A 25,897-nucleotide genomic window follows, 5' to 3' on the forward strand; every position below is an offset into this window, starting at 1 on the left:
TTAGATTTTTTTTATTCTGCATTTTTCATCTTTAACTGCAAAGAAAAAAAATCAGGAAAGGTAGACATTTCAGAAGTACCAGACAAGTAAGAAGGTGAGTATAAAGAAACGGCAACACTTAAACTAATAATGCTGGTGAATCATTATAAATGAAATCTCAGACTGAGTGTTCAGATGATATTCTAGATGAGTTTTCTCAAACTCAGAGTCATTAAACATGGAAATGAATATATTACAGATTCATGCATGATAGCTTATAAGCATTAAAAGGATGCTGGTTTTTGGATATATGTACCTTCAATAACAGAAATGTGAAATAAGAAGTTTGCTATGTTTAATTTTTTATAAAGATCATTCTTAAAATCATCTTTAACTATTCCTTTAATTATTTCCATAAATTAGTCATAAAATGCTAAAAATCTTAAAAATTTTGTAAATTCAGTAAATTGGGAGGACTATTTTTTCTGGTATACTGGAAGTTAAAGCTCTCCATGATTCCAATGTACAGCTAAGGTTGAGAATCCCTGTTCTAAGTAGACTTCATCTGGACAAATAAACAGAGCTTAAGTAAGACTTTTTTAAAAGGTTAAGTAATGGGGACAGCCTAGACTAGTCCTATAAGATGCATGGTACTCAGATAAGAATTAGAAAACCAGGGGTGCCTGGGTGGCTTGGTGGGTTGGAGCTTCTGCCTTCAGCTCAAGTCATGACCCCAGACTCCTGGGATCAAGCCCCAGATCAGGCTCTCTGCTCAGCAGGGAGCCTGCTTTCCTCTCTCTCTCTCTGTTTGCCTGCCTCTCTGCCTACTTGTGATCTCTCTCTGTCAAATAAATAAAATCTAAAAAAAACCTGATTCACATAAAATAATTTTTAAAAAAATATTAGAAAACCAGGGATACCTGGGTGGCTCAGTCGGTTAAGTACCTGCCTTCGGCTCAGGTCATGATCCCAGGGTCCCTGGGATCGAGTTCCGAATGGGGCTCCTTGCTCGGGAGGAGCCTGCTTCTGTCTCTCCCTCTGCCTGCCACTCTGCCTGCTTGTGTTCTCTCTCTGTGTGTCAAATAAATAAATAAACCTTAAAAAAAAAAAAATTAGAAAACCAGTTAATAGATTTGACTGAATAGCCCAGAAGCAGATACCAGAATATATAAAAGTTGAATATAAAACGGTGTTGTAAACATGTAGATTAGATTATTAATGCCATTAATAAGTGCTGCAATTTCATTACTACTTGCTGAACATTTTATATGCATTATCATTTAATCCTCTTCCTGACATAGCTGTTGCTGTTATTATTCCCATTTACAAGGGGGGAAACCTGAGGTCACACAGTATTTGGTGGTTATGAAATAGTTGATTAGCTCTTTTAGAATGCAAATATTCAAAAAGAAAAAAGAATTTTTAACCTCTGTCAAGAAATTTCAGGTGGATTAAAGAATTAAATGTAAAGTTCATATCCTAATAGACAAAAACTGCAGGTATCCCCACTTTTTGAAAAGTGAGTTTGAACAAAACATTAGTACCTGTTTTCACTAATTGAAAAATCCAAAGAACGTTTTTACTTTTATGAAAAAAGGTGACGTAAGTGAAGATAGTGTCTGTTTGGGGCACCTGGCTGGATCAGTCAGTAGAGCATGCGACTCTTGATCTCGGGGTTGAGTTCGAACCCCACATTGGGTGTAGAGATTACTTAAATATATATATTTATATATATATATATTTGTATTTATATATATATATATATATAAAGAAAATAGTGTTTTGCCTTTGTAGAGGCAGTACATAGCCTGAGCAGCTGGAGTGACATCACCAAGCTCCTTTCCTGGAGCTCAGCATGCCCAAAGCCACCACAGCTTTGAATTGTGTCTTTGATAAAACATCTGTGTTTTTATCTTCATTTATTTCTGTTTACCTGTTAACAGGATGTGTCCTAAAGAATCAGAAAAGCCTAAAGGAGGGGGTTTTTCAGTCTGGGAACACTCAAAAATTTTTTCATGTAAATTAATGGTAATTGTTTTTTTGCTTTTAAGCCTTTTTGGCTTACAAAAGGTTACCTAGGAATGCTCTACTTTGAGATAGCAGAGGAAACCTGTGGGTGTGTCTGATATCTGGATAAGGAGAGCTTAGGAGTTGTAAGAAAAATCACAAAGGACTATACTGGTAAGTTTAACTACCTCAGAGATAAAGCTGTCCCTACATCCCATTCGTAGAATTACAGCTTAATATACTATGAAAAGCAAAGAAATAAAAATTTTAGCCTGCATGTGTAAAACACTCATACATATTGATAACCCCTATATATACACGAGCATAGAAATATAGGTGGTTAATAAACACATTAGAAAGTGGTTGCCTTCACTAGATAGCTATGAAATAAAAAATTTAATTAAACTAGAAGTATTGTATTGTTCTTTGCTGTCTTAGGACCTTTGTCCGCAGTATTAGTTCCTTTGTATGGCTGACTCCCCATCCTTGAAGACTCCGTATGTAACAACACTGCAGCCTTTTTGAACTACTCAGTAAATGAGCTTTTCCCTGTGTCTTGACACCCTGCTGATTTCCTTCATTGCACTGCATTTTTCAGAATCATCTAGTTGTGTACTTACCTACTGTCTTTCTCCTTCAGTAGACTCTGTGCTCTAAGAGGGAAAAAATGTGAATGCCATCCTAAAAAGCATTAAGTAAATGTTGGATAAATGAAGTAAATGAATAAAAGATAACCATTTTTGAAATCTATCTTGTTTACTGGTTACTTTTTAAAGAAAAATATGTGAGATGAGATGGATTGGGTACAGTCATTGTGCTGCTTGGTAAATTGGTGTTACCTTTCAGAGTGGAAATTTTGTAAAAGGTAGCAGGAGCCTTAAATAATCTTGTCTTTTGACCCAGTAATTTTACTTCTTGGAAACCGTCCTAAAGAAGTCATCTCTGCTAAGAGAGGCAGAAGCTTTCTTCCTCACTCTTCTGTAGTCACTGGTATTCCTAAGAGAAGTAGACAAATTTAATTGGTCCTTGTCTTATTGTTGTCTTCTGCTTTCTCTTGCTGTGCCCTTCAATGAGTAAGTTATCCAAAGAACTTACTTCTTGGCTAGGCTGAGTGATGCTTGTAATACTCTCACAAGTCTTTAAGAGTTCTTACTGCCTGGGGCACCTCAGTGTGCTGGTGGTAAATTTGGATTTGAACTTTGAGGAAAGGCTGAGGCCCTGTTGAGTCCCTGAGCTAAAGGGTAATACCCTAACCCAGCTCACCAAAGAATCTTGCTTTGCGGTATCTAGCAGTAATCCAGTTAAAGGGGTACTTTGATTTCCCTTTCACTAACTTTCCCCTGTTCTCCCATTCCTTTCTGGCTGTTCCTGCTGGATGCCCAACTCTGTGTGTGTGTGTGTGTGTGTGTGTGTGTGTGTGTTAGGCACTTGTGTATTTCTGGGGTTTTTTAGCTCAGTCCTTCTTCCTGTCAGACACATACAGAAAATATTTTAGGACCCACAGGGATAATGGAAAGGTCTTCAGTTCTTCATGCTCATTGTTTTTCTAGTAGAGGTCACAGTCCATTAGTGAAATCAATCAAGTGGGCTGTGACTATCATTAAAATAAATGAAGATAATAGGATACATTATACTTATAGTTGAAAGAATTATATGAGTATGTACTTACAACCTTACAGTATGAAATGTACTTTTTATGTAGGTCACTGTCACACTTTGAAAGCTGTTTTGTTCTAGACAAATACCAATTATGTCTAAGCTTTTCTTTTGTTGCATCATTCTTAAATGGCACAAGATTTATGAAAAGAGATTCAGGCTTTAATACATTGCAAAATTCAAAGAATGAAACGTTCAAGATACTAGCTAAATAAATCATGATGACCTGTCATTTCAGGTTATTTGCTCAAGTTAGTATTTTCTTTCTTCTTTGTAAGTCGTGCAGTGAAGTTCCAAAGGTTAGCAATAGCTTTCTCAGTTCTTGTAGAATCAGTAGAGTCGTAGGGAAAAATTAGTGTACCATAATATATTGGGAACAGCACTGAGGAATCAGATTGGAGCCTCAGTTCTATAACAGCCTTAGGCAGAGTACTTCTTTTATCTGCTTACTCATCTGTAAAATGGAGCTAATAGTGCATATCTATTTAAGGTTGCTGTGAATAGAATATGCTGTATTGCATTCAGAGTGCTCAGCTGGTTGTTGGACTCCCAGTGAGTAGAATTACTTCCAGGCTGTTTTGCCTGGAATATTATTGAATCTCTCTGTGTCTCAGTTTCTCCTTCAGCTTATGTTTCAGCTAATTTTATTAGATGCTGCTTTGGAAAAATGTAAAAACTTCTCTAATTACTTTATAGGAATTTGAGACAGTTAAGTCAAAAGATAATAAATGTGAAAAATGGGGCGCCTGGGTGGCTCAGTGGGTTAAGCCTCTGCCTTCCGCTCAGGTTATGATCTCAGGGTTCTGGGATTGTGTGAACCCTCGTTGGGCTCTCTGAGAGCTCAGCAGGGAACCTGCTTCCTCCTCTCTCTCTGCCTGCCTCTCTGCCTGCTTGTGATAGCTCTCTCTGTCAAATAAGTAAATAAAAATCTTTAATAAAAAAATGTGAAAAGCACTGCACAAATTTAGATGGTACTGACTCCAGTAGTAGCAATCATAGGAAGCTGTTTGCATCGGGTATGAGCTGCTTAATAACTGTATGTCCAAAGCAATAGAATCTGCAGTTGATTTAGATGGGAATAAATAAGTACTTTCAGTTCTCTAAAACCTCTTTCTGCCTTAGCACCTCCACAGTTACTCCTTTTGCTTGAAGTGTACTTCTTTGTCTCCACACTTCATGGCTATCTAGTTGTTCTTATCAGCTGAAATAATACCACTTTAGAAAGGCCTTCCCTGACTATCCAGTCTGAATAGCTTCCCATTTGTTTTTTTAAAAAAAACCACTTTAATCATAACGTTGATTTGTAAGGTGATTCTCAATTTTGTTTTCTGTTTCACTTCTCACCAACTAGGATGTAAGCCTTAAGGAGCAGGGACCTTGCCTGTATTGTATATTTTTTTCTCTTTCACTTAGATCTGTGTCTAGCAAAATAAATACTTGTTGAATGTTTTAAGATAGTATAAAGTATGAAAAATTATCCATAATTGTACTTCTCCGAGATAAATAACAATTGTTGATATTATGTTATATAGTTCTCTTATTTTCTGTGTGTGTGCTTACATATTTATAACTATATATGATTATGTGTATATACCATATTTTCATTGAGTCTAAAGATGAACATGTTTTACTCTATTTTATATCTCTGAAATTGGGACGTCCTATAGTCAGGGGTATGCCATGATGTAATTGGCAGCATTTTTTATTTTCAGTGGCACATAAAATGAAAATGTGTCTTAAAATCTGTAGCATCTTAGATTTGTGTGTGTGTGTGTGTGTATGTATATATATATTTATTTGTATGTGTGTGTATTAGTATATATGTGAAACAAATGAGATTATGGTGTTCAGCTCATTCCCCACCTAAATATCTTGAACATTTTCCCGTATCACTGTGTTTAGATCTGTCTCCTTATTGACAGATGTCTAGCATATTGTTATAGGTGTGTCATAAATGTTCAACCGGTTCCTCTTGGTGGACATTTGGAGCTTTTCCAGTTTTGTGTGTATGTTACGAACCAGTGCTATGTTGGATATCCTTGCACTTATCTTTATGCATTCAACTGGAATTTCTTTTAATGTATGAGGGTGACTGTTTCCCTATATCTTCGGAAGTACTGCATCTTAGGAAATTTTTAAAATTTTCGTTGACCTGATAAGTGAAAAAATTATACTAATGTTGTATTATCATTTCTTTAATTATGCATAAACATGGAGAGAGGCTCAATCTCTCTTTTCGTGTTTATGAGCTATTTTTATTTCCTCTTCTGTGATGCACTGTGCATAGGACAGTAAACCTATAATTGGCTGGGATATTTGCTGTTATTGGAAAAGGAAGTCATCACAGTTTGGAATCCTGCATTATCATATAATTTCTAGAGCCTGTTCTTGTGGAGAGCAAGAGGGCTTTATGAGGACCCAAGATTAGAGGAGACAAATTCAGGAATAATCAGGACCTTTATAATGGAGGCCAAGAAGGGGTACAGTATCATCACTTTATGAGCTGAATACTGGAATTTAGATACAGCTGTTAGACTTTAAATGCTCCTCTTCTCCTTAATATGACTTGGTTGTGGTAGCATTAGGTTAGTAGATTTGAAATAGGTCACAACTCATGGACTTGAGTGAAGTCACTATTGGATCTAGAGATTAAATCTATGATCATTTAAGAGTAGATTAATATGATCACTTCTCTGCCTTTTGTCTAAGATCAAGTGAAAAGTAGATTAATACTAGCTTTTTGTACAGTGCCAAAATGTTCTTGTCAGCATTTTTGATCACCTTTGCTGTGCTGGAGGGTGCCAGTTCCAAAGATAGATAGATGGTCTCTTTTAGGTTCCATTGCAGCCTTTAAAGAAGACAGATTTCAGTCCTTTGGTAAGAATGAAGCCAGAAGGTATATGGAATGTAAAGAGCATGGAGGAAGGTATTTGGTCTAAAAGAGTTTAAGGGAGACTTCTGGCTTCAATATGATAAACTAAACCGAATCCTGAAGTTTAAGTAGTAAAGGGTACAACAGCATGAGAGAAGGTGTGCATGGATGAGGTGGGACTATAAGTAGTGGAGTTTTCTTAGAACATCAAGTTTAAGCTGGAGAGTGACTAATGACAGGTCTGGGAAGTTTGGTAAACAAGCCTGGGTGGTTCCATAGGTTAAGCCTTGCCTTCAGCTCCTGTCATGATCCCAGTGTCCGATCAGTTCAGCTGGGAGCCTGCTGCTTCTCCCTCTGCTATCCCCCCAACTTGTGTGTTTGGCTCTGTCTCGCTCACTCTCCCTCTCTCATTTATTCTCTCTCGTTCTCTCTCTGTCAAATAAATAAATAAATAAATAAATAAATAAAATCTTTAAAAACAAACAAAAAAAGAACCAGATAATAAACAGCCTTGTATACCATGCTAAAAATTCTGCATTTTGTTGATCAAGGGGAGTTCTTTTGAATAATGACGTGGCAAGATTTGCATTTGAGAAATCACTGCCTGATTTAGGGAGGAAGACCAAAAGCAAGGAGACATGTTCTGAAATAGTTTTGGTAATCCAGATGAGAGGATTAAGTAAGGCTTTAGCACAATGGGACTAGCTTACCAGAAAAATCATTAATTTCTTCTGGTTTTACAGAATTTCACTCTTTTTTAGAATCCTTCTGAGATTAAATTTCATGGAACTGAGATTATTTTGCAGAGATGACTTATATTTATTTTCCAGTTGTTTATTCCTTTATTGCCTGTAAGAAGTTTATACTTTTATAAATACCTACTTAATGAGTATAGTGCAATGTGAAGATGGTTAATAAGTGTTTTTGATGATTATAAAAAGTAGATGTTGGGGCGCCTGGGTGGCTCAGTGGGTTAAGCCTCTGCCTTCAGCTCGGGTCATGATCTCAGGGTTCTGGGATCGAGTCCCGCATTGGGCTCTCTGCTCAGCAGTGAGCCTGCTTCCCCGTCTCTCTGCCTGTCTCTACCTACTTGTGATCTCTCTCTCTCTGTGTCAATAAATAGATAAAATCTTTAAAAAAAAAAAGTAGATGTTAACCCTTTTGATATGCTTGGTATTTATCTTGGAGGGAAACAGTTTTAGAGCATTTTGCCTTTGAGTAAAAGTAAGGATTTATTAGAGTAAATTTAAGTTATATAGTTTAGGTTATATAGGTTAGGTTATATAATTTTTATATATGCAAACAAATGAATTTATCATTCTGTGTGCTAATTTCTCTCTCTTTTTTTAAAGGCTACAAGCAAAAGATGGTGGATCGCTTGGCAAACAGTGAAGCAAATACTCGACGTATAAATATAGTAGAAAACTGTTTTGGAGCAGCTGGTCAGCCCTTAACTATACCTGGAAGGGTTCTTATTGGAGAAGGAGTATTGACTAAGTTGTGCAGAAAGAAACCCAAAGCAAGGCAGTTTTTCTTATTTAATGATATTCTTGTATATGGCAATATTGTCATCCAGAAGAAAAAATACAACAAACAACATATTATTCCCCTGGAAAATGTCACTATTGATTCCATCAAAGATGAGGGAGACTTGAGGAATGGATGGCTTATCAAGACACCAACTAAATCATTTGCAGTTTATGCTGCCACTGCCACTGAGAAATCAGAATGGATGAATCACATAAATAAATGTGTTACTGATTTACTCTCCAAAAGTGGGAAGACACCCAGTAATGAACATGCTGCTGTCTGGGTTCCTGACTCTGAGGCCACTGTATGTATGCGTTGCCAGAAAGCAAAATTCACACCTGTTAATCGTCGTCACCATTGCCGCAAATGTGGTTTTGTTGTCTGTGGGCCCTGCTCTGAAAAGAGATTTCTTCTTCCAAGCCAGTCCTCGAAGCCTGTGCGGATTTGTGACTTCTGCTATGACCTGCTTTCTACCGGGGACATGGCCACGTGCCAGCCTACTAGATCGGACTCTTACAGTCAGTCATTGAAGTCTCCTTTAAATGATGTATCTGATGATGATGACGATGACGATAGCAGTGACTAAGGACATATTTTGAAATATTTAATTGGGTGTGACTACCTGAGAAATCAGCTCTGGGGGTATATAAAATTCTGAGCTTTCTCTCAGTTTTGCTCTAGCCGTGAATTTGCCTGAGAAACTTTTAACCTATGTGCCTCAATATATCCTTTAGAAAATAGGTCCTGTCATTGTGTTCTCACCCCATCCCCACCCAACTCCCCACTCTTCTCCAGGGATAGATTATTGCAAAGTATATCAGATAAATTTTTGGTTTCTTACGCTTGTTTAATTTTAGATTGTTTTGATGGAAGGTTGGGAAAAGATATTTAACAGATCATGTACTACATTGTTGTTTACTATGTGTTCTGTTATATGGAAAAACTAAAAGCAAAAAAATGATGGGAAAAGGAGAATAATATGGTTAGCTAATATTATTAGCTTTTTCCTAACCATCCTATCTAATGGTTAAGACACCAGTAACAAAAAGCGTGATTTGACAATACTTTGTTTGGCTATTTCATATACCAAGTGGTGCCTTATTATAATAGCACTGTTACGTGAAATAAGCCCCCACCTTCTTTTAGTTCATCTTGAAAATACACTGGTGCTCTTTGAGGTGATAAAGTGATAAAATTTTCATCTGCCAGCTACAAGTAACTAAATTTAGAGCTTCTTCATTCTATAAGAATAAATATTTTTCCATAAAATAGTTGTGATTATATTTTTACGTTTTATAGATACCAAATTGTAATTGTCAAACATATATTTTAAATCAGTAGGTAGGATTTCATTTTTAAAAATTTGGTTTGAAATTTATCAAATACAGAATTGTCACATTGCATTAGTTTCTACTTTTAGTAAAACATATTTGTAGTTATGAGTTCATCTGCTTTAATATTATTTCTAGAATGAAAAATCTTATAAAACCTTTGAAATTAAACAATCTCTTAAAAAAAAATCCCATGATAGAGCACAGATCTACTTAGGCTGAAGACTTCAGAAATAATGTGCAAGAATGGTCAAGACAGACCAGTTAAGTTTGACTAGACTTTATATCGGTGGAAGTATTGTCTATTTCAGTGTGAAATTATCTTGAATTTGCAAATATAGTGTTATATTTTATAAAGTTTTGTAAAGTCCCAAACAATATTTCTATTTTTGTAAAACAATTGTGTGTTTAATCTGTTTCTGAAATCCTTTTGCAAACTATAGAATAGAGTAGCAATTGATCTCTCTAAATTGTGAACTTTATTGAGTCAGTCTGGATTGCTTTTGAGAATTGGTAATTTTTCACTCTTTGCTTTTGAGGCAGCCATTTAGGTTGAAAGTATATTTATCATATAAAACTTGATGCATTTTGCACTATTCTCTCCATTTGTATGCTGCAAATAACTACAGTCTTTCAAATATGAAAAAATCAGCCTAATGTTCGTTTTAAATTACAAACTTTTGTTTTAAATATTTAAATCTGGCTATGTTGCAGATGTCATGAGTTTGAATTAATAATGTGGTGGAGAATTTTGGGGTTTGGTTAAGGCCCTAACTTGACCGTTAAATTGTGAAGGTATCTGAGATCTATAGATCTCCCTGTAGGAAATGTGAAACAAAGACCCAGCAGTTTTTTTGTTTAATATCAGATGGACTTTTGTTTCTAAGCAATATATACATATAATTAAACAACATATCTCAAAATGACCATGAAACCGGAGAAGTGCTAATGGAGATATTCTGGTCCATCAGAACCTAGCAAATTCAGGAACCAAGGGGAAATGTTCTGTGATGACATTTGCATCGTCAACTTCTGTTGACTCTGTTTTTACAATAAAAAATATTTTACAACTTAACTGCATATTGTGACTTGAAGATTTTTCCCCCCTTTTTAAGGTAATGGAAGTATAATGCATATTTTGCTTCTTTCAGTAGGTGTGAGGTGGTGTTCTAAGCACTAAGGGGCAGAGCAGTAAAGAAAATTTCCTTCCTCTTCATGGAATTTACATGCAGATAGAATCCAAGATGTGTTTTCTTTCAGCATGTGTTCTGTATTTTTAAAGCTTTTCTAAATCTTAGTTCTATGTAAACCTGAAATGATTTTGGTGCCTATTTTTTAGGCCATTCCTCTTGAGTGGATTATACTGGACCTGCAGTACATTAACCAAATTGGTAACTATTAATATGAAGGAAGCAAGATTCTGTAGATACCAAGAGAAAATATTAAGTTGAATACACCTTAATACAGGAGTTTCATACCTTTGGGTCAATGTATAAAATTCCATAGTTAATTTAGTCATTTGTTTATATATCTTTATTACCTTTATGCTGAAACTTTTACAAATGGGTAGCATTCAGTTGTATACCTAGTAATTCTTGAAAGGTCCCAGGACTTTAGCCACACTGTTTTCTCTCAGATACACCAATTTTGTTCTCAAATACAGGTTGTAGCTTTGAAGAGTATAGTAGCAATTATGTACCTATTCACATGTATTAGATTGCTATACATTTTACAAGATAAAATTTCATAGTGAAGTCTAGGATTAAAATATATGAAATTATATTTATTGATAGTAATTGTAAGGCTTTTTAAAAAACTAAGTTATTTGAGATCATTCATTTATTAACTATAATGTCAGGCTCCATAGATTTGGTGTTGGGTCATCTAAAATTTTTAAGGTACATTTCTGTAAAGGTTACTATCAATGGCATTCTCTTAAATATCAAAATAAATTTCTTAAAAGTTACTTTGTATTCAGGGCTCCTGGGTAGCCCAGTGGATTAAGCATCCAACTCTTCGTTTCAGGGAGTCTGCTTGAAGATTTTCTCCCTCTGTCCCTGCCCCCACCCCTTGCTCACTTGTTCTAAAATAAATAAATCTTTAAAAAGAACTACTTTGTACTTGGCATCTACACTAAGAGAAATATTATTTTACAACAGCATTCTCCTAGGAAATTTTGCCACTAGGAAGCAGAATTTTAAGCCATAAAACCAACAGTATTTCTCTCTGCCTCCACTGCCAATGTCTGGGCAAGCACAGACTGCTGCTGGTGCCATTGCTTGACATGAGAACCCTATTGCTTTATCAAGAAGTGAAAAGTAGAGGAAGTTGGTTGATAATATTATTAACACTATGTTGTCTTCATCCAGACCATTATTTATTATTCATACCAGTTAAAATGACTACAGTAAAGCTTTGATGGTATTATCAACTAGTTTATCAAGAGAAAAAAGCAGTAAGTACCACTTTACTCAGACTGAATTTCCATACTGCTGTCCTCTTAATCTTTAGAGGAAATACATGCTTTACTATTCTTTATTTTTAGCAACTTTGAGATATAATTCACATACCATACAATTCAATTCAAGGTATAAAATTCAGTGGTTTTTGGTATATTCGCTAAAACCATACCACTATTAACAGAACATTTTCAACATTGCAAAAAGAAGTGGACTGTCAGCAGGCTCTCCCCTTTCATTCCCCAATTCCCCTAACCCTAAGCAGCCACTAACCCACTTCCTACCTCTATGGCTGTGCCTTATCTGGACACTTCACAAATGAAATCGTGTATCATGTGGTCTTCAGTGACTGGTTTCTTTCACTTAGTACGTTAAGTATCATTTGTGTAGTATCAAGCAAGAGTACTTCTTTTTATTGCCAAATATTCTAATATTTTATTCTTCAGTTGACATTTGGCCTGTTTCCACTTTGGAGCTATTATGAATAATGTTGCTGTGAATATCTGTGTTAAAGCTTTTGTGTAGACATGTTTTCCTTCATTTTGGGTATATACCTCGAAGTGGAGCTGCTGGGTTATGTTGTTCCTCTGTATTAAACTTTTTGAGGAATTGCCAAACTTTTCCCAAGACCGCACCATTTTACTTTCCTATCAGCAATATAGGACATCTTCCACAACACTTACTGTCTCTGATTATAGCATGTGACAAGTATCTCTGCTTTTCATTTGCATTTTCCTAATGGCTAATGATGTTAAGGATCTTTTTGTGTGATGATTGGCCATTTGCGTATCTTCTTAGGAGCAGTGTTATGATCCTTTGCTCTAGGTTGTTTTTTTCATTGAGTTGTAAGGAGTGTTACTTGTGTAATCTGAGTATAAGACCCTAACCAGTGCAGGATTTGCAAATGTTTTCTCCCAGTCTGTGAAATGTCTTCTCACTTTCTTGATGGTATTTTTTGAAGCACAAAAGTTTAACTTCAATGAAGTCCAATTTGTCAGTTTTTTTCTTTTGTCATTTGTGCTTTTGGTGTCATTGCCTAACTCAAGATCATGACGATTTACACCTGTCATCTTCCAACTCTGAATCTGATGAGAACTCTTGGTTATTGATACACAGAAAATAGTTTTAGTATTACCTCCGAAATTAGAGTTGGAAACTACCTCCTAGTGAATTAGATCCATTCATTAGCAAATTTTCAGGCAAGTGAAAAAGGAATGTGTTCACATCAGCCTTTTCTTTCCAGTCAGTAGGGTAAAACTATACTTTCGGGTGTACTTCAGGCCGACAGAAAACACATTATTCTGTATACTGACAACATAGTTTATTGTTATTTGGAGCTGCCTCAAGATAATCTTACTTTGTAGTTCAGTGAGTGTGAAAAAGAATGCCTCAGGATAAGCTATTCTGACTTAAGATAAACTACTACAAAAGTAATAGGATGAAATTGTAAAGTTTCAATTTTTTATATATTTCATAGGAACGCTTTAATGACTTGAAGAAACCAAAATTCCAGAGCTGCTTAAGGCAAAGTTTTTACTTTATAAACATTTATTGAGCACTTTTAATGTGTCTGCTACTGTTGAAAAGAATGAGTTGCTGTTCCAACTCATGATTCTCATGATTTTCATGACCTTGATATTTTTTTGGTCTTTTAATGTTGTTTATTGGCCATTCATTCAAAAATAGGTATTCAAATCTTTTTATAATTTTTAATAGTTTTTAAATTTAATTTAATTATTTAAATTTTATTAACATATGATGTATTATTTGCTTCAGGGGTACAGGTCTGTGAATCACCAAGCTTACACATTTCACAGCACTCCCCATAGAATATACCCTCCCCAGTGTCCATAACCTAGCCACCCTATTCCTATCCCCTTACCCACAAGCAACCCTCAAGCTGAGATTAAGCTTCTCTTACGGTTTGTCTCCCTCCCCAGTACCATCTTGTTTCATTTTTTCCCTCCCCTCCCCCCACGAATCCCCTCCCTACCTCTCAGATACCTCATATCAGAGAGATCACATAATTATCTTTCTCTGATTGACTTATTTCACTTAGCATAATACCCTCTAGTTCCATCCACGTCTTGGAAATGGCAAGATTTTAGGGGGTTTTGATGGCTGCATTGTATTCCATTGTATATATATACCACATCTTCTTTATCCATTCTTCTGTTGATGGACACCTAGGTTCTTTCCATAGTTTGGCTGTTGTGGACATTGCTGGTCTGAACATTCGGGTGCACATGCCTCTTCGGATCACTACATTTGTAGACCTTGTTATTTTTTAAATATGCTGCACCAGTGATTTTGTAGAATGACCCCCAGTAGGGGTTTGTCTGACATTTTCTCATTATTAAGTTATGCCTCTGTGTAGCAGGAATATCACCGAAGTTCTGTTTCTTGTCATATCAGGCGGTGCTCACTTCCATTTTGTCCCATTCCATTATGTTCACTTAGATCAACCCATTAAGTGGTGTAGCCTAGACTTTTGCATTGTAGGGTTACTCTTTTTATAATAAGTGTTTTGTGAAGTACTTTGGAGACCATGTAGAAGTTACATTCCTCAACAAATCTTCATTTTATTCATTTCTTTAATGGACCCATGGTTTCCTAGTTCAGTGGTTTTCAAACTTGAGTGTATGAGAATGTCTTGGAGGGCTTATTAAAACACAAGCTGCTAGCCCCATCTCCAAAGTTTCTGTGGGTCTGGATTGAGATCCCCAAAATTTGCATTTCTGAGAAGTTTTCCAGTGTTGCTGCTGCTGCCAGCCCAGGGACCATACTTTACTACCCTTTATTATCATAGTTTATTTTGAAGCTCATATTGTCCCTAATTTGGCCAGTGCCAAGCTGGTTTCTGTGGCCTATTGACAAATTGTTATTCGAGTTCTTTACATTTTGCTACAGTAGGATGTTCTAGACTCATACTGACTTTCCCCCGCCCCAACCCAGGAGTTGGCCATTTCCCTAGGAGCTCTTATGTTATAGTGGAGAGTACTTAAAAGTCAAGTTCTGGGGGCACCGGGGTGGCTCAGTGGGTTAAGCCTCTGCCTTTGGCTCACGTCATGATCTCAGGGTCCTGGGATCGAGCCCTGCATGGGGCTCTCTGCTTGTTGAGGACCCTGCTTCCCCCTCTCTGCCTGCTTGTGATCTCTCTGTCAAATTAATAAAAAAAAATCTAAAAAGAAAAAGTCAAGTTCTGGGCACTCAGTGTGCTTGTTTCTTTGGAGGGAGTACCACTCTCAAGCTCTTAGGAGACAGTTCTGGAGAGCATGCGTATATATATGTGGACATATACACGTTCAGATCTAGATTACTATCTGTCTCTGCATTGAAATCCATGACTTCATACTGGTGTTTCTGACTGTAACACTACGAGGTTTTTCTTTTCCCTGACGGTGAAAGACTGGGTCACATTCACTTAGTATATTTAAATTATTCGATCAGTCTCCCTGTTTGTAACCTCTCATCACCACTTCCCTCTCTCTCACATGGATACCTCTAAGCCCACTGGGGTTCTGATGCTTCATACCAGGCCGTTCCATCATGGGTGCTTCCCTTATCTCACTTAGGCTCCAACACCCCATGCTGGGCCAACCCCACTCATATCCCCTGTGAACATCTTCACCCTCTTCGTTCTCTGCAACCTCATTCTGGACCTCACTTATCGATACCCTCCACACTTGGGTTCCAGTCCTCACCAATGGACCCCCCCCTCTCTGTGAGACACTCTCCTCACCCTGCCTAGCTCTGAGACACCTACACAGACATTTTTACCCTGCTTGGTCTCTGACTCCCCTCATTCACATGGCTGAGCTCCCTCTTCATCCTGCTTGAGCTTTGACACCAGGCCTCCAGGCTTCCCCTCGTGTGACTGCCCTTTTCATCATTTTTGAGATATAGAACTGTGCACCAAGCTACCCCCATGGAAGGATACCCTCTCTCCTCACCCTGCTCAGGCTCCAACCAGCATGCCAACCTGCTCCCCCGACATAGACATCTTGCTCTAACTCCTTGCACCAGGCTTTCTATCCTCCCCCAACCTTCACACCCGCTCTGCACACTCTCCTCTAGTCTCTGACACCCCATACCAGCTGCTTCTCTGCATAGACCCCTGCCTTGCTTGTTCCGGCCCACCTAATGGCATTGGGACAGAATCATGCAGAAAGGAAGGGCTGCACATTCCATACCTCCTAGAAAAAGAAAGGCAGAGGTGACGGAGAGAAAAAAGAGAAAGCAAGCAAGCAAAACAAACGCAAGGGTAACATATACAAATCAGCTAAAAACTAGAGATGTGAGCTCTAGAGCACGTGGAAGAGAGGCTGGAGAAGGGAGAGTTGGAAAACCAGGAACCAAGCCCAGCCCTCATTTGTCCTAACTGCACCCCTGCTAAGACCCCAGGGGACTTGAAACCTGCTGCTTTACAGTCAGTGGACATCTGTCACAGCACCCAAGTGCTAGCTTTCCCAAGATAAGCCAGGTGGTTTCCAGTTGTTCTTATTTCATGACGATGATTAAAAAGTACAGGCATAATAAAAAAAGAAAAGAAAAGAAACTTGTATGTTAGCACCTGTTAATAAATGAGTTCAGTTAAAAGAGTAAAAAAAAAAAAAGCGTAAACTTATTTTCAGAGTTTTAGTTTAACTTCTAAGTAAATCACAAATCAACAGTGGTATGACCCTGACCTAACAGAGAGTAAGCTTGAGGGAAAAGACTTCAGGCCTCAATTTGGATGAGGAATTCATAAATGAAATTTATTCAATTTTAAGAGAGTTTTAGTGAAAAGCCATAATGTAGGTGTGGAGCACACAGTTCTCCAGAAATTACTTGAAAACATATTTCTGCAATAGGAAAAATAAATGGCCACGATTATCAACAATTTTACATCTGTGTTTGAGCCAGTATGACACATCATGGTATATTTCAGAAAAATGAAATATGTAAACAGAAACATTGGTATTCACATGTACAAAGGGAATGTTGCCAACTAGATGAAAACAATTATACAGAGTAATGTATCAGGAAATAGAAAAGGCAGAGCAAACTGCTAGAGCAAGGACAGTGAGGGTAAAAGAGATTACATTTTTGAATACCTGGCTTTTTTTGAAACGAGTTTCCTTTTAACTCAGTAAAATAAAGCATATTTGGGAGCATAATGACTTCCAATTTTATAAGCTTCTGCTTTTAAAAGCATTTCTCAGGGTGATTTTATCTAAGTCTGTCAGTATAGAAGCTAAAACCTGTGTTAATGAAAGTCAGGTTTTTCCCTGTTGTATTCCTTGCCTGAACAAAAGAGTAAAAAGCATTTCTGGTGTTTAAACATAAATGACTTATAAAATCGTTAATGATTTCCTAAAATTTATATCCCATAATAGAGAAGTATCAATGGTAACATCAAGTTTATAGTGATCATATGACATTTTATATCTGGTAGTTTAGAAATAGCTTTTGTGACTTAGAATATTTTGTGGTAGCTTTTAGGGTGTTAAAAGCAGAAAGAATCAATGACAAAATATTAAAAGCGGTGTTCACTTGGCCAGTTGCTAAGATGCCAGATTATCTTAATTCCAAACAAAGGAAGTTGTAGACTCTAAACTGGTAGGTGTAAGTTAATACACAGTTGACCCTTGAACAACATAGAAGATGGGGTGCTGACCCCCATACATTGGAACATCCACTATAAATTTGACTCCCCACAAATTTTACTGATAGACCAGAAGACATAAAGTCAATCAACAAACACTTTGTGTAAGTATTCTCGGCCTTTTGGCTAAGATCAAGTGTGTAAGTATTATATACTGTATTCTTACAACAAACTAAGCTGGAGAAAAGCGAATGATTAAGAAAAGCATAAGGAAGAGAACATCCTTCTATAGTACTGTACTGTTTTTATGGATACAGTAAGTTTACATCACCTGACTGCAAGATGAATCATCTGTCTGTCATATCTATCATTAGCTATATCAATATTGTCTTTATAAGATACAAACACTGTAGCCGTTATATGTATTATTCACACTAGACATCAAAAATGAAAAGATAATGTGAAAAATAAATTCTCATTTACAAATATAATAATTCATGCGTTGACAGTAAAGAAGCAACAATATGACTACTTTATGGTTACCTACTATAATCAATAGGATTGCTTCACAGCAGCCTAGCCTGTACACTAATGAATGGTTATAAAATTTTTTATGGCCTACCATATTAAAGTCATATTTATAATGCAGTATTAGAAACATGGTTACATTTTTAAAACCACTTGCCTATGATGATAGACTGATGTGTAATTTCTCCAATTATGAGAGATGCAATACTATATGGTAATGTAATTCTTTGAAAGCAGGGTTATAAAACAGTAAGATAAGTAACATTATGAATTTTATATTAAATATCACTCACTTTGAGCACCTGGGTGGTTCAGTCTATTAAGCGTCCAACTCTAGATTCTGGTTCAGGTCGTGATGTCGGGATCATGAGACTGAGCCCTGCATCAGGCTCCATGCTGGGCATAGAGTCCGCTTGGGATTCTCTCTTCCCTCTCCCTCTGTCCCTCCTTGCTCTCCCCCCAACTCATGTGCACTCTCACTCTCTCTCTTAAAAAAAAGAAAGAAAGAAAATCACTCACTTTATGCCCATAAGGATAGGCTATCTACTTCCATATGAGTCTTGCAGACGTCTGGGCGATGAATACTTGGGCCGTGATGATGATGGTGACACAAAATGTCTCAGACAGTTCTTGCTGCACAGTTGTTAGGTTTTCACATGAAGATACTCGCACACGTACACAACGGAGAAGTTTTGTAACTGTACAGCATGAGGATTACTTACTATTCATTAAGTGGAAGTGGCTCATTGAAGGTCTTCATCCTCCCCTCCTCACCAAGGCTGAGGAAGAAGAGGGGTTGGTCTTGCTCTCCTGGGAGTGGGGGGCAGAGACGCAAGAGGTAGGGGACGTGGACTTCGAGGCGGACAGGGAGGCACACTTGGTGGAACTTTATGGAAACCCGTCATAATTTCCATTTGACTTTCTTGCTTCTTATTTCTCTAAAAATATTTCTAGAGGGTACCAATCCTTCTTCCACCATTTGCTTTAGTTTCGATGCCCATGTCGTAGAAGGGTCCATGTCCTAACGGAAGTCAGAAGCGGTCTTGGATAACCAGAACCCTTGTGCCAGATTGCCTAATGTCAGTTTGTTTTCTGGCACAGTTCCTTCGTCGTCTTTTTCCTCATCATCCGGCACTGGTTTGGAATCACTCGCTTCCATGGGGTCATCTTCTGTTAACTCCTGTGGTGTGATGTTTCTTAGCTCTTGAGTTTCTCCAAGATCTGTATCTTGAAACCCTTCATCCTGCCCCAACCCACCCCACTCTGCCCCCCTTTTTATAATATCCATGATCTCTTTCACGATTTCCTTGATTGGCTCTATTGTAAACCTGGAAGTCATGTACATCTAGACCCAGTTTTCTCCAGCAGGAATTTATTGTTTCGGGCTTACTGGCTTCCACAGATTTTTCTGTAACAATGGTATCTTCAGTGGTATAACCCTTCCAAACTTCCATGGTTTTCTCTCTGTTGGGGTTCTCCTCCCAACATTGCCAGTCTTCTCCATAGAGCACCCTGTGTAATGAGCTTTAAAGGTCCTTGTGGTCCCTGATGTACAGGCTAAATTAGAAACATTATATTTGCAGACGAGTAGATTCCTTGGACACCCTCACTTTTGAACTCATGGGGTTCTGGGTGGCCAGGGGCATTTGTCCAATATCAAAAACTGTAAAAGGCAGTCCCTTACTGGAAAGGTACTCCTGACTTCAGGGACAAAGCATGGATGGAACAAATCTAGAAAAATGTTTCTCATTGTCCAGGCTTTCTTATTGTACAACCAAAAGCCTAACAGCTGGTGTTTATCTCTTCCCTTCAAAGGCTGGGGGGTTAGCAACCTTATTATTTTATTTTTTTTTAAGATTTTATTTATTTATTTGACAGAGAGAGAGGCAGTGAGAAAGGGAACACAAGCAGGGGGAGTGGGAGAGGGAGAAGCAGGCTTCCTGCCAAGCAGGGAGCCCGATGTGGGGCTCAATCCCAGGACCCCAAGATCACAACCTGGGCGGATGGCAGACGCTTAATGACTGAGCCACCCAGGTGCCACGGTTAGCAACTTTTTTTTTTAAAAGACTTTATTTATTTATTTATCAGAGAGAGAGAGCAAACACAAGGAGGCAGAGAGGCAGGCAGAGAGAGAAGCAGGCTCCCTGCTGAGCAGGAGCCCAATGCAGGACTCAATCCCAGGACCCTGGGATCATGACCTGAGCCAAAGGCAGCAGCTTAACTGACTGAGCCAGCCAAGCGTCCTCCTGGTTAGCAACTTTATAAGTAAGGGCAGCCTGATCATAAACCCAGCTTTGCATTTGCACAAAACAGTAAAGCTAGCCTACCATTTCCTGCCTTAAATCCTGGTGCTCACTTCTCTTCTTTACTAATAAATGTCCTTTGTGGCATTTTTTTTTCCCATAGGGGTGCCTGAGAGGCATGGCACTTTTGATCTTGGGGTGGTGAGTTTGAGCCCCAAACCGGGTGTAGAACGCACTTTAAAAAAAAAAAAAAAAGAAGAAGAAGAAGAAGAAGGGGGCGCCTGGGTGGCTCAGTGGGTTAAGCCTCTGCCTTCGGCTCAGGTCATGATCTCAGGGCCCTGGGATCGAGCCCCACATCGGACTCTCTGCTCAGCAGGGAACCTGCTTCCCCCTCTCTCTGCCTGCCTCTCTGCCTATCTGTGATCTCTCTCTGTCAAATAAATAAATAAAATCTTAAAAAAAAAAAAAAACTTAAAAAAAAGAAGAAAGAAAAAATTTTTTTCAGGTAGATATCTTTTCAATGCTTTTTTTAAATTAAATTATAGTTGACACACAATGTTACATTAGTTTCAGTATGCAACATAGTAATTCAACAACTCATACATTATGCTAAGATCACCAGCGTACAGCTACCATCTGTCCCCACACAATGCTATTACATTATTGGTTATATTCCTTATGCGGTACCTTTCATCCCCATGATGTATTCATTCTATAACCAGAAGCCTGTAGCTCCCACTTCCCTTCAACCATTTTGCCTATCCCCTCACACGCTTCCCCTCTGGCATTCATCAGTTTGTTCTCTGTATTTATGGATCTGTGTCTGATTTTTTTAATGTTTGTTTTGGTTTTTAGATTCTATATGTCAGTGAAATTATACAGCATTGGTCTTTATCTGACTTATTTCACTTAGCATTATACCCTCGAGATCCATCCTATGTTGTCAAAATGGCAAGATCTCATTCTTTTTTATGACCAAGTTATTTTCTATTATATTATAGTTATTTTCTATCATATTCTATTTATGACCAAGTTATTTCTATTTCTATATAGAAATATATATGTATTTCTCTCTCTCTGTATATATATACACACATATATGTGTGTGTGTGTGTATATATATATATATATATATATATATATATATGACACAACTCCTTATCCACTCATCTATCTAGTAAACACTTAGCTTACTTCCATTATCTTGGCTATTGTATATAATGCTGCAATAAACAAGGGGATGCCTGTATCTTTTTGAGTTAGTGTTTTCGTTTTCTTTGGGTAAATACCCAGTAGTGGAATTATCAGATCATATGGTAGCTCTATTTTTAACTTTTGAGGACCCCCCATACTGTTTTCTACGGCGGCTGCACCAGTCTGCATTCCCACCAGCAGTGTACCAGGGCTCCTTCTCCGTATCTCACCGACATTTGTTATTTCTCATCTTTTCGACACTAGGCATTCCCACAGGTGTGAAGTGATATCTCATTGTGGTTTTAATGTACATTTCCTTGATGATTAGTGATACTGGGCATTTTTTCATGGTCCTCAGTGATTTTCTTTTTTTTTTTTTTAAAGATTTTATTTGTTTATTTGACAGAGATCACAAGTAGGCAGAAAGGCAGGCAGAGAGAGAGAGAGAGGAGGAAGCAGGCTCCCCACTGAGCAGAGAGCCCGATGTGGGGCTCAATCCCAGGACCCTGAGATCATGACCTGAGTCAAAGGCAGAGGCTTTAACCCACTGAGCCACCCAGGCGCCCTGCTCAGTGATTTTCTTATTGGCATCTGAGATCTCATCTGTTGCCTCTTGGCCAGCAGAAACTGCTTCTCCTCTTATCTCGAACTTTTTTTTTGGTTTTGAACTTTTTTAGGCCAAATGTCTCCTCTTTCTGAAATTATCAGACCATCCTTGGCTGGCATTAAATTCTCCAGCTTGAGATCTTTCACCTTGCTTTTGCTTTAAGTTGTCATATAATGACTTCACTTTCTCTCGAATCATATTAGAGTCCACAGAAATGCCTTTCTTTTAGCAATCGTACACCCACAGAAAGGCTGCATTTTCAGTATGAGAGGAAAAGGTATTTTGCCAAGAGTGCAAAGTTTTCGCAACCTACTGGTTCTATCTGCCGCATAGCTCCATGAATTTTCTGTTCTTTTTTTTTTTTTTTCTGTTTACAAGGATCCTTACACCGGATTCATTTATCTTGAAAGCGTGGGCCACTGCGGGTACAGACCTCGATCCTCAATTTATGGACATATCCAGAGATTCAACTCCTTCTTGTAATGTCACTTTTCTCTGCTTCTTGAGAGCACTTCTAGCATCACTAGTGGCATGTCATATAGATCTCAGGATGTGATTCAAGGCAAACCTGCTATACTAACACAAAAAATATGTGGGAAGAGTGAGATCAGTTTTTACAGTGATATGCGATTGCTGGAGAGACAAGCTCTTCATGGAGATAATTTGCATCACGTGACTTTTTAAGCAGATACAACATTTGAACTCAATGTGATAGCCACAGGAGGTGGCCATGAAATTATGACAGTACTACAGTAATTTGATGCATTTTTTATTTAATACTTCATCTTTCCATTTGTTTACATTTTTCTCCAGGCGAATAGCACCATGTACAGTCTGTAAGTTCACATGTGCATACATTTTGATATGTTTTAACTTTTTATAATAGATTCATGTATATTTGAGGTAGTAAATAATAAAATAGTCTAGAATCTACATACATTTTATACATTCATGACATACTTAATTTTTTTGATATTTCTAGGCTATACTGTTTGTTATCTTTTTTCAAATTACCACAGATCTCGAAAACTCTTTCCAATATATTTACTGAAAAATTTCTGCATAAGTAGACCTGTGTAGTTCAAACCTGTGTTGTTCAAGAGTCAGTTGTATTTTGGATACTATTTCTATAGGTAAGGATGGATACAAGAGAGATTATTATTTACTTTAAGAGGCTTCATGAGCCTAATAAAAGGTGCAGACCAAGTTTGGGGGTCTAGCCTGGAGATGATTAGTATGGAATCAAATTATGTCAAAGGGGAAATGGAGGTTAACCACATGCTACATAATTCCACTTAGAGACAGTGGAAGACACCCAGCTGTGATTCAAAACCCTTGAGTGCAATGTGACATCGGAACCCTAGTCCAGCTGTAAGTCAGAAGAGGTAAATGGGGAAGATGAGCAACATCAGTCATTTATGGTTACCATACAGTTAGGCGAATTGCCCAAGAGCATGACAAAATTAGAAGGAGGTGGGGAGGGTTGGGCTTGATTGAAGGGCATACAAAAGAAAGGGGAAGAGGAACACGTGATGACTTATTTTCTTTTCTCTCTCTCTTTTTTTTTTTTTTAAGATTTTATTTATTTATTTGACAGAGAGAGACCAAGCAGACAGAGAGGCAGGCAGAGAGAGAGAGAGAGGAGGAAGCAGGCTCCCTGCCAAGCAGAGAGCCTGATGCGGGACTTGATCCCAGGACCCTGAGATCATGACCTGAGCCAAAGGCAGAGGCTTAACCCACTGAGCCACCCAGGTGCCCCATGACTTATTTTCATTTGTCTGAAAGAATGAAGGGAAGAATTGAGGGAAGAAGGGATATGTAAAAGGATGGGAATATTTCTGGAAAAGCTTCCAAGAGAAAATAAAGAAGACAGATCTCAGCTTGGGGCCAGTGTTTGGAGAACGGGACAGATGACTTTCATAACCATAAGCAATAAACAGCAGGAGCAAGAAATAGTGGGAGAACATAGCAGTTGAGAGAAAATGAGAGGACCATGACTCAATTTTGTCTTGAGCCTAGAAAAGGGGGGGGAGGGGAGACAATAGAGAATTAATAAGGAAAAGGTGAGGAAGGGTTATGAGGTTCATTGTCGAACTCTCAAGTCTCTGAGAAAAGAGATGTTGAAGCAGACACCTGGAGACACCAGTAGAATATGAAATAAACCAGAACAGGAGCAGATAGTAACATTTTGACACTTGGGTAGGAGGTGGGACCATGCTACCTACATGACCTGAGATTGGAAAATTCTAGAGATGGGGCCTCTACAAGAAAACTCTAATATGATACAGAGAGGGCCACTTCCTGTTCACAGAGACCAATGAGGAGGTTCTCCCCACCATAATGGGTTATTTGGGGAAGGGAGGCCCATCGGGTAGACTCCAGTGTGTTCCGAAATATGGAACAACAAGAACTTCCCACAGCAGCCAGGAGGTAACCTCTGCTGAGGCTCAAGGTCTGGAATCCTCACCCTATGCGGGGACACAGGAGGCAGGGAATGATATTCCAGAGGAAGGGCTGGGAAGAGACCAGGTAGGGGGACTCTTAGGGTGCCAGATATTTACCCGACCAGTAGGAAAGTCCAGTAAACTGCACAACCGTGTCGTAAGTGGGGGCCAATGTTTAAACACAAAACACAGGCCCCACTATTGTGAAGCTAATTAAGGATATTTTTCAAAATATTTTCACAAAAAATACACATGATAGAGAAGCTGATTCTGAGCCCTCCTGACGCAACTGGGTAAAGCAAGGAGAAAAGCAAGGCAGTGAGCTAAGGAACCTCACCCGCCCCCAAAAGAGGACCCATGGCCAGCGAGGAAGAGAGATGCCAGTTACCAATAGCCACACGCATGTCCCTGTCTGGAGGGGGTTGCTGGGTTTTGAGGGAGTGAGCAGGGCACAGCCCTCCTCTAACTTCCTCAGAATGACTGCTTCCCCCCACTAAATGCACGGAAGCTCTGAGGTTTAAGAGGATGGTTGAAGAAGGAAACTGTAGGGGGAAAGATCTGTTATGAAATGTGAAAAGTAACTATATTGACAATCGTCCCTTCCTTTTTCTCCTAAGCAGTTTATAATGTCTATACACTTCTTCTATATAAAGTGACCCCAGAAGGGAATTTCACAGGAGTCTTTAGAAAAGGGATTCAGCTGAAAATCACCCCAAGTTGCTTTCTGAAGCCAAAGCCTCAGGTCACTATGTGACTAGCAGAGCCCGCATCTGCAGCCTAGAATGAGAAAGGGAAGCGGGCCTCAAGGAGCTGACCCTGCTGACCCATCCGGGTGGGCTTGCGATGTGCGGGAGGCGGCCAGGGGTGAGGAGGGGGGAACGCAGTGAAGTGCGGGTTACCGAGGAGCAGAATCCAACCAGCGAACAACAGAACACTAGGCAAATCTTGCACAACTTGGGGACGGTAATGGCTTTGATCCTTCTGCTTCCAGTTTCTGGAAGCCATCTGGAAAGACCTAGAACGGTCAAGGGGAGGTGCCTCACGTTGGGACGCCATCTAATGGGTTTGCCCCTTCCCCCTCCAGTCCTGCCGAGGTTCTAGGGGCCCAAGATGGGCGAGTCTGCAGCAGAGCTGAGAGCGCGGTGTCAGCTGGTCGAGACCCGCAAGCCAGGTGGGCGCCCTGGACGCTGCGGCCGCTGCGGCGGTGAGGGCTGCAGGGGACGCTGCAGGCGGCAGGGCGGCAAGTGCGGGCGCCTGCGGGCAGCCCCCCACGGGGGACGGTGAGCGGCTCCGCGCTGCGGGGAGGGCTGCCCAGCGGCGGCCTTCCGCTCCCCGCGCCCCGGGCGAGGCCGCCCTTTCCCCAGTTAGCTGGCTAGGGGAGGGCAGTCTTGGGAAACTACATTTTGTTGTAATCGGTGGGTGCCACTCCCAGGCCCCGAACCGAATGTGCAAGCGAGACT

At 39.0% G+C, this 25,897-nt stretch overlaps 1 protein-coding gene across 4 annotated transcripts in view; it reads left to right on the forward strand.

Moving 5' to 3' along the window:
* PLEKHF2 (pleckstrin homology and FYVE domain containing 2) overlaps window positions 1–10,450 on the forward strand; it is a 74,760-nt gene extending 64,310 nt beyond the window's left edge. For 3 of the 4 annotated variants that reach the window (XM_044245259.1, XM_044245260.1, XM_044245261.1), the window contains one exon: window positions 7,867–10,450. In XM_044245259.1, coding sequence (XP_044101194.1) covers window positions 7,867–8,630 — 764 coding nt within the window. In that variant the 3' untranslated portion in view covers window positions 8,631–10,450. Of the gene's footprint in view, window positions 1–2,088; window positions 2,161–7,866 lie in introns of those variants that run through there. The other variant, XM_044245262.1, reaches the window with a different exon arrangement.
* The last annotated feature ends 15,447 nt before the right edge of the window (window positions 10,451–25,897 follow it).

Source organism: Neovison vison, chromosome 4, assembly GCF_020171115.1.
Source record: "Neovison vison isolate M4711 chromosome 4, ASM_NN_V1, whole genome shotgun sequence".
NCBI classification, from domain to species: domain Eukaryota; kingdom Metazoa; phylum Chordata; class Mammalia; order Carnivora; family Mustelidae; genus Neogale; species Neogale vison.